At 42.2% G+C, this 14,484-nt stretch overlaps 2 protein-coding genes across 3 annotated transcripts in view; one reads left to right on the top strand and one right to left on the bottom strand.

Moving 5' to 3' along the window:
• Window positions 1–4,673, bottom strand: part of LOC124006395 (serine/threonine-protein phosphatase 2B catalytic subunit alpha isoform-like) — a 59,233-nt gene extending 54,560 nt beyond the window's left edge. The window contains exon 1 of one of the 2 annotated variants that reach the window (XM_046316396.1): window positions 4,352–4,673. In XM_046316396.1, coding sequence (XP_046172352.1) covers window positions 4,352–4,406 — 55 coding nt within the window. In that variant the 5' untranslated portion in view covers window positions 4,407–4,673. The remainder of the gene's footprint in view (window positions 1–4,351) is intronic. The other variant, XM_046316388.1, reaches the window with a different exon arrangement.
• Window positions 4,674–6,919: 2,246 nt separating this feature from the next.
• Window positions 6,920–10,944, top strand: LOC124006385 (ubiquitin-conjugating enzyme E2 D2). Its single transcript, XM_046316379.1, has 7 exons — window positions 6,920–7,172; window positions 8,327–8,390; window positions 8,685–8,716; window positions 8,810–8,887; window positions 9,080–9,185; window positions 9,376–9,469; window positions 9,559–10,944. The coding sequence occupies exons 1-7, from the start codon at window positions 7,149–7,151 to the stop codon at window positions 9,602–9,604; spliced, it is 444 nt and encodes a 147-aa protein (XP_046172335.1). The 5' UTR covers window positions 6,920–7,148; the 3' UTR covers window positions 9,605–10,944.
• Window positions 10,945–14,484: the final 3,540 nt, after the last annotated feature.

Genomic DNA, 14,484 nt, shown 5'->3' with positions numbered 1-14,484 from the left:
TCTCATGTAATTGGTCAGCTGGTTAAGTTCTGGGTCAAGAACTTAAGCTGTACCATAGAGGCACAGAATACGTTAGAAGAAAAACTAAGAAATGGAGGAACTTATTCAAGAAAGACCCAGTGTAATATATTATACAAATAAAGCCAACTGGATAGAATATGGGGGAAAATGTGCCAAATTCTTTTCAATCTTCAATATAGAAATGCTACCAGATTGTGTTAACTTGTTACAAATGGAGTCACGCATGATTCACCGGGGAAGTAAAGGGGAAGTAAAGTACTTTAAGTACTTTAAGTACTTTATTATGTTTTTGTTTCAGTCTCCATCTCCACTAACTGAAACTAATTGTATGGATTTTTTTTCTAATAATGTAAAATTAACATCTGTACAGCGACTCATGTGAAGGCCAAATTACAGAGGAACTTCTTGATGCAACTAAAGCCTTTAAGGCTGGGAACTCCAGTGCTGGATTGCATACCAGTGGAAGTAACTTTTTTTATATACTCAGAGGACCATTATTACCATGTTTTAACCACTCCTATATACAGTGGGGCAAAAAAAAAAAGTATTTAGTCAGCCACCAATTGTGCAAGTTCTCCCACTTAAAGATGAGAGAGGCCTGTAATTTTCATCATAGGTACACTTCAACTATGACAGGCAAAATGAGAAAAAAAATCCAGAAAATCACATTGTAGGATTTTTAATGAATTTATTAGCAAATTATGGTGGAAAATAAGTATGTGGTCACCTACAAACAAGCAAGATTTCTGGCTCTCACAGACCTGTAACGTCTTCTTTAAGAGGCTCCTCTGTCCTCCACTCGTCAGCTGTATTAATGGCACCTGTTTGAACTTGTTATCAGTATAAAAGACACCTGTCCACAACCTCAAACAGTCACACTCCAAACTCCACTATGGCCAAGACCAAAGAGCTGTCAAAGGACACCAGAAACAAAATTGTAGACCTGCACCAGGTTGGGAAGACTGAATCTGCAATAGGTAAGCAGCTTGGTTTGAAGAAATCAACTGTGGGAGCAATTATTAGGAAATGGAAGACATACAAGACCACTGATAATCTCCCTCGATCTGGGGCTCCACGCAAGATCTCACCCCGTGGGGTCAAAATGATCACAAGAACGTTGAGCAAAAATCCCAGAACCACACCGGGGGACCTAGTAAATGACCTGCAGAGAGCCGGGACCAAAGTAACAAAGCCTACCATCAGTAACACACTACGCCGCCAGGGACTCAAATCCTGCAGTGCCAGACGTGTCCCCCTACTTAAGCCAGTACATGTCCAGGCCCATCTGAAGTTTGCTAGAGAGCATTTGGATGATCCAGAGGAAGATTGGGAGAATGTCATATGGTCAGATGAAACCAAAATATAACTTTTTGTAAAAACTCAATTCATCGTGTTTGGAGGACAAAGAATGCTGAGTTGCATCCAAAGAACACCATACCTATTTTTATTTATTTTTTATTTTACCAGGAACGACTGTTAAGAACAAATTCTTATTTTCAATGACGGCCTAGGAACAGTGGGTTAACTGCCTGTTCAGGGGCAGAATGACAGATTTGTACCTTGTCAGCTCGGGGGTTTGAACTTGCAACCTTCCGGTTACTAGTCCAACACTCTAACCACTAGGCTACGCTGCCACCCAACCTACTGTGAAGCATGGGGGTGGAAACATTATGCTTTGGGGCTGTTTTTCTGGAAAGGGACCAGGACGACTGATTTGTGTAAAGGAAAGAATGAATGGGGCCATGTATCATGAGATTTTGAGTGAAAACCTCCTTCCATCAGCAAGGGCACTGAAGATGAAACGTGACTGGGTCTTTCAGTATGACAATGATCCCAAACACACCGCACGGGCAACAAAGGAGTGGCTTCGTAAGAAGAGATAAAGAAATGTTAGAATGAGGAGCTCCACCTTCACTCTTTGCAAGTTATGCGCCACCTCTCCTTCCCAAATTCGAAAGATGCTAACACGGAACGCAAACCGGCTGCGCGCGTGCTCCATCATGCATAAATGTATGTTGTCCCCCACAACAAATGCGATCACGACATGCAGGTTAAAATATCAAAACAAACTCTGAACCAATTATATTAATTTGGGGACAGGTCAAAAAGCATTAAACATTTATGGCAATTTAGCTAGTTAGCTTGCACTTGCTAGCTAATTTGTCCCATTGAGCTAGTTTGCTGTTGTTAATTTGTCCTGGGATATAAACATTGAGTTATTTTACCTGAAATGCACAAGGTCCTCTCCACCCGCCCATTAATCCTCACATAAAACGGTCATCCGAATCATGTCTAGTCATCTCTCTTCCTTCCAGGCTTTTTCTTCTCTTGACTTTATATTGGCAACTTTCAGAAATTAGGTGCATTACCGCCACTGACCTCATTCGTCTTTCAATCACCCACGTGGGTATAACCAATGAGGAGATGGCACGTGGGTACCTGCTTCTATAAACCAATGAGGAGATGGTAGAGGCAGGACTTGCAGCCCGAACTGCTTCACAAATAGAACTGACTTCTATTTTAGACCTTGGCAACACAGACACTCGTTGGTGCCACAAATAGAACAGACTTCTATTTTAGACCTTAGCAACACAGACACTCATTGGTGCCACAAATAGAACTGACTTCTATTTTAGACCTTAGCAACACAGACGCTTTCTACATTTATTTTGCAACGCGAGCGGTGTAGTCAGCCTGTAACACCTTCGAAATTGTGATTTGTCCAAATGACCAGTGAAGACAAGCAAAACACGGGAACTAGTGCTGTTCCTTATCCTAGCATCCCATTAAATCCAAAAAGATTATCTTGGTTTACAAACAGAATCTTCCACAACAGATTAGTGTATGCCAGATTTTACAATGCCTGGATAGTTATTTTACTTATAAACTAACCACATATTATAGCAATCTGGTGACTGGCAGAACAGTCGATGACGTGACACCCAGACATTGGTTGATACATGCAACTTCTGAGCAGGGGCACGCGACCTGTATGTGACAGGTGTCAGGGGCTTGGTGGGTCTAGCAGGCAGTGATGAGTCTTGATTTTATACTTTTCACATGTTCTGCAAGAGATTAGAGTCCCCTATGAAACACGGACAACATAAGGTTCCCACCCTTACATTACGATAAACCGAAGAGTAGATGTATAGCCCTATTTTCAATCAAGTGCTAAAGTATTTTTATTCTAAACAATGCATATTCAATATATCACAATGCTGCTGTCCGGGCCTGGATAGCTGCAGCACCGAACGCGGGTTTACATTAGATTAAACCTCGTCTGCGCTTGCAGACAAGTGCCATGGGGTTGGGTGAGCAATTGAGACTCGATTTGTAAATAAAATGCGTCAGAAATAAACTATTCCAATATTGGAAAGCGGCAACCCCAAGGAGGAACCCTGACGCACCACCGTAAAATGACTAAAACTGTCATATATCCCACGGGATGGCACATTTATAATAAAAAGCCATTTAACATGAACGAGACGGGAAAGACAGTGACTTATTATTGAAGCTCAGTCGACACTATTTTACTTGTAGCATAGCCCCTATACATCATTGCAGACGACAGCACTTTTGACGCCAGAAAATTATATTGCAGAGACAATAGGGCTATTGAAAGAAAAGGCTACAGGTCTACATTATGTTATATTTTCTATGATATGCATACTAATATCCTACATCATAGAAGCATAGACGTTATTGGCACACGTGCCAAAGAAACGTGAATTATAGGCCTAATCGAAACGAGTGCGTACTTTCAAACTCAAGATCCAAGCAAAGATAACCTATATGTTTTACTCATCGACAGTGAAAACTGCCACATACAATTCCAATATAGATTGCAAACATCCCCACCTCCCCATCCCCCCCATCCCCCCATCCCTCCAGTGAGTACGTAGATCCACGTATTCACCAAGCGCCCTCTATCACAGTGCCAGCGAAATCATGCTGCATCACTGCCTCAACCGCAACCGACCTCCACGGCAACACGGCCTCATTTAGTATATTCTTCTGCCTGTCCATGACTAAATACAATCACATTGGGACAGTGCAAAACATATTGCCGTGACACGATTAGGAAGAGTATCCCCCCCACACACACACACAGAGAGTCTGTAGGCTATAGCTATAAATACAGTCACTGCCTTTCACTGTTTATCAACATCACAGGTCCCGAGCAAAATACAATAATTTATATAGCACATCAGACATCCACATGACGCAATACCCAACCCTAAACGAGATCTTAAACGGCACACAATTAATAGCGTATAGCTCTTAATAGCCTATAAAATAATATTTAAAAAAACAAAGAAAATGCACTCACTTTTTACTACCCGATCCGTGGCGTTTAAGACCATGTCAACGTTAGACATCTTCATGGGCAGTTGCGCTCTTGAGGCAAACTCGTTTTTAGTCCTCCTTGCGGAAGTGACTGTTTATTCTCGGTGTGTTTTCGCGGTTGCGAGATTTGGTTGGTGCAGTGGCATCACTTGGATACGTCCCTCAGTGTATCACTGCCTGCGCTGGGGATGACTACTGCTACCCAGTTAGGGTGGATGCTGCTGAGGAGGGTGCTGTGCTAAGCTGTCGTGTGGCGGAGGATGGAGGGAACGAATTAGGAGGGGGTGGCAGAGAGACAGAGTGGGAGAGAGAGAGCTCTGCTCAGGAGATCCTCACTGCGCGCTGCACCACCCCGACATGGCGTTGAGGGGAACTCCTACGCAAATGTTTCACGGGGCTGCCTGATGCTGCCATCAGGTGGAGGCAAAGCCGGGGATTCCCAAAAACACGCACGCACCATGTTTTTGTATTCTATGCACTTGCTGAAAGGGGTGGGGATGTGCCCTGAGACGCATAGGTCTGTCGCCTACTGTATTTAGTATGGTTGTATCAGTGAAGGTTCCTGGGGTAAAACATTTGCCATTGATTTTTTTTGTGTGTGAGATGTTATTTCTCCAACATTTTCAAATATTCAGAGAGACCTATGGGAGAACAAGTGGCATCCATAGAGGAGATGACAAGCCCAAAATGTGTGTGTGTGTGACAAGAACACATTGAATACCTAACCAATCAACATAGAACATTTCCTGGAAGTGTTCACATAACCATGGCATGTGGTTGCGCAAACTGTTCTGCCTCTCAGACCAAATGTGTCTGGATGCCAAATAATCTTGGATCGGTAGGCCTATTAGAGGAAAGTGGAAATCTTAACAGCAGAAGGTTTTCCTGCAGCCACAGGCCCATAACAGGTGCTTTGAATGAATATCCTCATTATATGAACTGCCAGAGCGCGGCGCTGTTCAGTGTCCTTGGTTCTGAAACCAGCGACCAGTCAGACCGCGCTCATCGCAGCGCTGTCCGTAGTGCTGAATGTTTGGGCGCAGGTAGGGCATCTTCCCGTAGGCTCAATTCACTGCGGATTCTAAAATGTAAGTTACAAAAGACAGACAACTTGTTTTGCCACCTCAACAACACACTGTGCTGTGGTGTCACAAGCACTAGGAAGACTATTTTTTATTTATCTCAACTATCTTTTTAGTAGCCTATAGAGACCTACCTGTATATTGGAGATACGCCTTACAATAGCATTTACAATGTACATTATAGACCAGTGGTAGACATACAGTGCAGCCTATAATGTGGCCATATTGGCCATGACATTTTATTTTTGTTCTAGTAATTTCTACAATTTGCAACTTATAAGAATCCATCTAGTGAAACAAAGTTTGATGACGTAAGCTCAACCAACTTGGCTTGGATGCCTTACTCATTCCCAGTGGTGTAAAGTACTTACGTAGAAGGTACTTAAAAGCACTACTACTTTAAAAGTACTACTTAAGTCGTTTTTTTTTGGGGGGGGGGTTCTATACTTAACTATTTATATATTTTTCCACAACTTTTACTTCGCTACATTCCTAAAGAGAATAATTCTCTTTTTACTGCATACATTTTCCTTGACACCCAAATGTAGCCGTTACATTTAGAATGCTTAGCAGGGCAGGAAAATTCTCAAATTCATGCACTTATCAATAGAACGAACCTGGTCAGCTACCCTAATGCGTCTGATCTGGTGGACTCACTATACACAAATGCTTCGTTTGTAAATGAGGTCTGAGGTTTGGAGTGTGCCCGTGCCTATCAGTACATTTGTTTAAAATAACAGGACAATTGTGCTGTGGTTTGTTAAAGATAAGGAATTTGAAATTATTTATACTTTAACTTTTGATAGTTAACTATATTTCAAACCAAATACTTTTACAAAGGTAGTATTTTACTGGGTGACTAACATTTACTTGAGTACATTTCTATTAAGGTATCTTTACTTTTACTCAAGTATGACTATTGGGTACTTTTTCCACCACGGCTCATTCCCATGTAGGCCTATGGCTACAATAGAAGTCGCGGATTGGTGGGTCTTCTCTTCATCTGAATTTTGTAGGCATGACGGTCGAGGACTTTGTGATGACTGTAGAAATGTATGTGCTTGGCTAAATGTTCTATGATGTAACCTTAGGCATATTACATGAACAAAATAAAACTCTGAAAACAGTGAAACAATCTCTGTAGTGCTTTTTCTTTTTGACAGCTATGAGGTTGCAGGTCCATCCCTTGCACATATTGTTCCTCAGTTATTACATATGCATATAAAGTTGACCATGACCCTGTTAGGCCTAATTACGGATACAAGTGGGCTATCCTATTTATACATCTAGCTAATCATTAGAAAATATAGCACAAATGAATAAAATATTAGAGTCATATGGGAGGAACCAGTGGAGTTGTGTAGCCTAAAGACTCAGAAATGATGTCAGTTGCATAGCTCTAACCTGTCCTACCGTTTCCAGCGGATGTAGCGTGTCGCAAGCAGACGATTGCGTCACAGTCTACCGAGAAGTGATGCGGTGCCCACTTCCCACAGCTGCTAGGAGGAGCCGGGTGAAGCGCACTGTATTTCAGTTTCGCTAGGCTACTCCGATAGTCAGTCGCCGCATTGTACTGTAAAGACAGCCATTTAAAAACACATTTTGAACTCCGGGGGGTAAAATCTGGGTGGATAGGCAATAATCGTTGTTTCGCAGAAGTAAACCGACCAGTACATTGACAGCGGCACGAACACAACAATGGCTCTGAAAAGAATTCACAAGGTAAGGAAGTAACGTTATCTTGCTTCCGTCCTAGCTAATAGCTAGCCCCCTTTTTGGCCTTCGCATTTTGGCACAATTACGAGCTAGGCTACTAAAGCAAAACGGCTTGCTAGCCCACATTTAGACCGCTTTCCTCACCTGCCGCCTGGTCAGTGGCTAACTTGTGATCAGATTAATTTGCTTTTGAAAACTAGCGTTAGCTAGCTGGCTACTAGGCAGTTAGCTAGCACAGTTTAGCGGCAGATGACATCGATAACAGTGCGCTATGCTAGCTAACAAGGTAACTAACGTTAACTATGAGTTATTGGCTACTAGCTAGTTAGCTAATTTGATTAGCAAGCTACCATTAGCTTACTATAGTTAGTTAATTAGGTAGTTAGCATACTGGCGGTGGTAGCTAGTTAGTAATAGCTAACTAGCTTTAATCATAGCTTGCCAAATGTAACTAGCTAGCTAACGTTTTTCGGGAAATTCCTTACTAGCTAGTACTACCTACTAACGTTACTTCCTTGTAGTAAACAAATGAACATCAGCTGCTGGTATCGTTTACGCCCCAACAAAAATCACGTTTGGCATAACTACCATGGTCCTGACCTGTCTAATGCCAGTAGTTACTTCAACAATTTGACTTGAACAAACCAGTTAGCTACTGTAACTAGCTATACAATTGTTTTACCAGCATTGTCTTCAGTATCAAAATGAAGTTGCTCTGTTGCTTTCATCTGACACTGGCTGATCAATGATTAATGAAAACGATTGAAGTTGACAGAATGTTAGACTTTGAAAGGAAAATATTTATCCCTCCATGCTATTCTAAATCCAGTACTATTTCTGTTTCATTGAGGACATTTAACTGACTTGTTTTCAGTTGTGGCGGAAACGATGTTAAGTAGTAAACATGAATCCCGCTAACCCGTACAGGACAGGTCTGACCACAATGTTGTTTGTAGTCCTTGAAATTAGTTACATTTTGATAGGTCTTTATCTTCTGGCAACAAATCTGAGCCTAGCCTACTACATACCAGCCCACATTCAGCATTGGAGAGATTGTATGCAGTTTTACTGAATTACTCATACAATACAGGCATTGTTCATGGAAGTGTTATACTTTTTGGAAGAAATCAGAACTCTATTTTATTTTTTATTTCTCCTAGGAGTTAAATGATTTGGCTCGTGACCCTCCAGCACAGTGTTCCGCAGGACCGGTGGGAGATGATAGTAAGTCACCTCAACCTCTATCTCACAACACCACCACCCGCAAACCACTTTCACCACCTATTTCAATCAATATTCATGACGGTTCATATCTTAATCACAGAACAAAGTATTTGACTCCCAAGAAAACAGGTGATGAAATGTAGCCTATAGATGGGAGCCAATAAAGATTGATGCTGGTATTCATCAATGACACTAGTTGTCATTTGTATATTGGCACGGAAATCTAATTGAAACACTATTTACTTGTAATGGTGCTCATAGTGTATTTAAACAGTTTTCTCCTCTCTTACCTAGTGTTTCACTGGCAAGCTACAATAATGGGACCTGTAAGTATACCCCCCTGTTCTGCTCTTTAAAGTTTAGGGGTTCACAGCCTTTATTCTGGGACATATAGTAACCATCAATTTTCCTTTCTGCAGAATGACAGTCCGTATCAGGGCGGCGTGTTCTTCTTGACCATTCACTTCCCCACTGACTATCCCTTTAAACCACCAAAGGTAAGGACGTATCCTGGAACTTGTGGGCAGACTTTTAATGTAGCCATGAGCTAGATCTACATTGATCGTAAAATTCTGTCATGCATGACTGTTTGTTTTCAGTGCATGCAACATCTTGTCATTGCGGTAAAGGAGATGGTGTAAATGTGATACATTTGCAAGATACAGGAAAAAAGCATGTCCTCTCTATAGGTTGCATTCACCACAAGAATCTACCACCCAAACATCAACAGCAATGGCAGCATCTGCTTGGACATCCTGAGGTCGCAGTGGTCGCCAGCACTCACCATCTCCAAAGGTAAGTCCAAAATGGTGCTCTTGGTATGTATTTGGGTCTAGATAATTTGTTCCGGTTGGCTTGAACCAGTATGGTTTGAGTTTTCACAACAGATTCTGGTAAGTATGTCCCGAATTATGCTCAGGAAGAGGTCCGAGATTTACGTTGATTGTCAGAACTGTGGTGACTCTTGTTGTTGGTCGTCCTACAGTCCTCCTGTCCATCTGCTCACTTCTCTGTGACCCAAACCCAGATGACCCACTAGTTCCTGAGATCGCCCGCATCTACAAGACCGACAGGGAAAAGTAGGCCTTACACATTTTCAACATTCAACACATTTTTGTATAGCCTGTGTGCTACAAGGAAAGTGATTTGTGTCCTGCTGTCATTCCAGATACAACAGAATAGCCCGGGAATGGACACAGAAATATGCAATGTAGTCGCAAGGCATAACAGCAGATAATCTGCCTTTTTATATTCGAAGGCTTGGGGAGCTTTGAGCGAAAAGGTGTGGAAGAGTCTTGTTGGTTTCCATTGGAGTGATTTCTTTGAGCCACACCCTCCCTCTCCCTACGCACTTGACCTCCATTCTCCTGCCTCACCCCCTTCAAAACCTGTCCAGCTGCGGTGTTGTACATATTTCAGATTGCATATTGTATACCCCACTGTCTGTTTGTGCCACTATGTCCACCGGCATCCATGTAGGACCACTCTTATTTGATTCCAAGAAGCGTTCCTTATAATTTTTTTATGAACCCAAGGTTTGCTTTCCCAAGATTGAGGGATTTTTATTTTTATTTTTTCAACTTTTTTCTTCTTTTTTTCCCCTCTGTGCTTCCAGCTATCCTGTGAGATGATGGTAAGGGTGGGGAGAGATGGGACTTGGAGGGTGTTTTTGGCTATGATAAGAAATGACTTTCAATCTGTCACTATGGTTCTGGAAACCTCTAGGGGACTTTTTCTGTTTGGCTACGGTATGCCCAGGATCCCGCCTCAGCCCCACCACAATATTAATCACTGTCATTAAGATGATAGTAAAGTACCCGTTGACCCATCCGCACTGTATGAAGTGAAACAATAGAATAATGAGACGGCGATCTATTGATAGAAGTATCTGAATATAACTTCCAAATGACTGTTTTCCCTCAACTTAGTCAAATGATATACTCCTTGTTGTTTTTGCTAAAGAAAAAAAAATAGTACCCTTTTAGATCGACCTTTGAGTCTTCATTATATCATTTTTCTCTCAATGGTGGCAAATTTTTCTTTTTTGGTGTAGGTCTGATTTGAAAACGGCCAATGTTAGGCAGATAAGTTGGGTGGTACAAGTAGTTTGTGACCGAAATGGTATTAATCCACCTTCATCGTCCATTTGATCTAGCCTGAAAGGACAAAGATTTGACATGAGTAATAAATCATGTTTGAAGGCAACATCACAAGACAAGCTCTAAAATGTTTTAAGCAACAGTAGCACTAGACAAATATGATGAGAGTTGAACTGTCTACCCATCATGTGGGCTAAGTTGAAGGAAACAATCTGATTGGGGTGTATTTTCAGTTATTTTCATTTTTAAAAAAGTGAACTCATTATTCTGTCTTCTCACTTTGTATATTTGAGCAGCCATTGTTGACTTAGCGCCAATGACTCATTGGCTGGATCTCAGAACCCTGGACTCAAGGACTTGAGTTCCAGACAGACAAACTTCTGTATATTTAATTACCCAGGAGCTCATGGAGCTTGTCTTAATTAAACTGTGTAATAAACATGATTATTAAAGTTGTGGGTTTCACTGTTTTATTTAATATCCTTGCTCAAATATGTGCTTTGACAATTTTACCTGAAGGCTTTGTCAATTTGAAAAGAGGAATGTCTTGTACGGTTTGTTGTAATATATATATATTTTTTAACCTTTTTTATTTAGCTTGGCGAGTCTTGCATGTGTCCTATTGATGTGGGAGACTTTTGCAGGTGTTTTGATAGCAACAATGAAACCTACGTAATATACCTTTTTTTTATACAACTGTGAAACATTTAGTCTTCCTATTATTCCCACTGATTCATACCACCATGTTGTCCCTTTTACAGGTAACTTTACATTAAGACGTAGGACCTGGCTGTTCTTATTACTGCCAGCCCATTCAATTAATTAGTTATTACATTATTGGAAGCAAAGTTACAGAACCTGCAACTACACTATAGACCCGAATTCCAGTCTTATGTATCTGTGCTACGCTGCTCCAAAAGTTGTATGGAATATTTCACACACAACTGTCTGATTTGTGAGACTTACTGTACAACACTGTCCTGAATTTTAAGGACAAAGGTGGGCCAAGAGCCGCATAATATACTTACACCAATTCAGCTGCCTTACCATGATGCTCAATTATAGTATGTTTTTAGGAGGGGTTAGACCTTATGTACAATATACAAATAAAGGTGTCTTTATTTCCAGGCCACAAATGAGATTTTTTATTCTCCCACTAGATGGCGGTCTATCATTGGGTTTGGCTCTAATGTTAGTTCGATTTTTCATAATGTAGGCTTAACGGCTTGCGCCGTTCATTTGAGGGCCACAATCAGCTAGCCACTGGCATTTACAGTGGCTGTAGTCAATTAAGAGGTGGATGAGATGTCTTAGTTAAATGCCATTAGATACCGTAAACATATGTTAAATCTATATATTGACTATGTCCATTTTCCGTGGATCCCAAGGGTAGTTTGCGGACTATCACATTCTGAGTGCAGAGAATGAACATGTGATTGCTTGCGGTCTGAACAACAAATCCTTGAAATCGCGCCAGTGTTGACTGCCAGCAAGCCCACTGCAGCTTGGGCGCAGGTAAAGTCTACTATAGTCTACTCTACTGCATATTTGAGTCATATACCTTGTGTTGAGGACATTTACCCACACAGAGAACCCATATCACCAACAAAACTATGGTTCTTTCATTCACTACAGGGGCTTGAGGCAGGGCCCAATACCCTTCCACATTTTGTGTGTCCTTGAATTTGTCAATACTGAGGGGACTGATGAGTGGAGAGGCCAGCCAGATGAATGGGATGAGCCTCTGGAGTAAAACAGGAAGTGTTAGGTGGGGAAGACAGCTGCACAGGGAGGTGAGGTACTGTCTTCTCAAAAGGGTGTGTGGGAGTGAGAAAGGGGAGCTGCACTGTGATGTTTGGAGAACGTGCGTGTCTTGCAACAGTACTCAGTGTCTGAGAAACCGGATGTTCATCTCTCTCTCTCTCTCCCTTCCTCTCACCCCTCACTCCTCTTATAGGCTTCCTTTAGAGTCTCTCCTGTGGCGCTGGTCATGTGTGCAGCTGGAGAAAGAGGCCGTGTAACACTAATCCCCTGGCCGGCTCAGGAAAGTACTCTGCCTCGCTTAGCACAGAGAGAAAACAACAAAGAGCCGAGTGTGGCTGCAGCCCCAGGGCTCAGCGCTCCCACAAGAACGTCTCCTGTGTCACAGCTTGCTGCTGCCTCCTACCCATGGCCACTCTCTCACCCATTGCTCTCTCGATGTAACACTCTCTCTGACACACCCCATACCAGTGGAAAAAAATACAATTTCGGAAACTATGATGCCTAAACTGTGTGTGTGTGTGTGTGTGTGTGTGTGTGTGTGTGTGTGTGTGTGTGTGTGTGTGTGTGTGTGTGTGTGTGTGTGTGTGTGTGTGTGTGTGTGTGTGTGTGTGTGTGCACGTGCGTGAGTGAGTGAGTGTGTGAGAGAGATTGACTTCTGAGGGTCCAGATCAGGAATGTAGACGAGCCTAGAGCGGACAGGAAAAATGTGGTCAGTCTGGACATTTTAAAATAACAAGGATGCACAGGCGCTCCTCTGCACTATTGTGTCAAATCAAAGTGAGGGACTCATGTCTGCGTGCTTTTAATCAATTTGAAATGAATAGGCCCATGTGACCAATTACAACAGTTCAGTTATAAGTGTTATAACCCATATTTTGGTAACGTGGTAAATATTGACCCCTTGCAGTGCATACGCGCCGTTCCTCAAATTTCGTGCACACCCTACTCCACTATGCACATGCCTCGGAGTTTAGCGTTGGTATGGCTGATGGTCGGCATGAAAGTGATTTCCAAAGGCGCAAGGGATGACGAGGGGATTGACGTCTTCTTAATATGAGATAGGGTGAGACCCGGCATATTGCCAGAGCCAAGCTAGACACTCCAGGGATTACGGAGAAATGCGTGTCCAATTTATGCACGGCAGTGCGTCTTGGGGGAATAGATGCGACCATTGTGCACTTACCTTGAACGGAACCCTTGCTTGTTATCCCACGGCCACTCTCAGTAAACACAGAAGCCTACAGGTAAACATGTTAATAATAAATTTCGAATGATAATAAACCAAATGGCGGAACAGCACTATTCATTTAATAGATTAATGGTACATTTTGGCCCTACAGGTAGTCTAGCAACACCAACCTATAGCCTATATTCTACTGACATGGAGAGAATATAAACGTTTGGCTTGGCTAAATTACAACAAATGGCATGATGAGTTAAACAAACAAGGAGATAAGTAATCTCAAGAGACCCAAACCAAGCGATTCAGAGGTGGCCATCCATGCTTACCTGTCACATTAGTGATTCCTCCACAGAACGTGAGGTGTGAATTGAGCGTAATAATAATTCAACTTTGGTTTCAAACCCAGTAATTAAGTAAATGTTTGGTGCTTCAATGGATAGCTCTTAAGTGCCCAAACGTGCCCATTTTTTTTTTGCAGATTATGCGATGCTTAAACATTTATGATAAAGTTGGTAATTTTAATAGGTCGTGTCATGGACATGTCAATTACAATTAGTGTTTACTAACATTATTTATTTTTTATTTTTGAGGATGTGAACACAAGTACACATTAATGCATTACTCATTACGCATGAAATTGCTCTGCGTAATAGTGACCGCAAGGCTGCGTTTGGTGACTAAAGATTAAAGGTTTACACTGTGTGTGTATATGTGTATGTCCAAGTGAGAGGGTGTTTTTGTGTGCGGGAGGTTGGCTGACTACTGCCAGTGTTGAACACCCCTCCCTCTCTCTCCCTCTCTCAAGCTGCCGCGTTATTTTCCAGCTCGCAACCTCAACCGCACGGCTCGATCGATTCGCATTGATTGTCCCTGACGAGCTGCTCCACTTTCTAGCCAATGTCAGCCCGTCTGCAATTGGGAAGGAGAGAAATGAAGGAAAATCTCTGCCGCCCTGGCGGTGTCATTTCCACACACTTCGGTTGGCCGCCTGCCAGTAGACAGGACATTCGAAAGAGGTGGAGTGGACTCTTGGTTTGAGCGAGAAGAG

Source organism: Oncorhynchus gorbuscha, linkage group LG02 (genome assembly GCF_021184085.1).
Source record: "Oncorhynchus gorbuscha isolate QuinsamMale2020 ecotype Even-year linkage group LG02, OgorEven_v1.0, whole genome shotgun sequence".
In the NCBI taxonomy this organism is placed as follows: Eukaryota; Metazoa; Chordata; class Actinopteri; order Salmoniformes; family Salmonidae; genus Oncorhynchus; species Oncorhynchus gorbuscha.
This window is presented reverse-complemented; position numbering and strand designations above follow the sequence as displayed.

Coding starts and splice junctions, on each gene's coding strand:
- LOC124006385 (XM_046316379.1), top strand. CDS start 7,149: ATGGCTCTGAAAAGAATTCACAAG. Junction 7,173..8,326: donor CTCTGAAAAGAATTCACAAG/GTAAGGAAGTAA, acceptor TATTTCTCCTAG/GAGTTAAATGATTTGGCTCG. Junction 8,888..9,079: donor ATCCCTTTAAACCACCAAAG/GTAAGGACGTAT, acceptor TCCTCTCTATAG/GTTGCATTCACCACAAGAAT.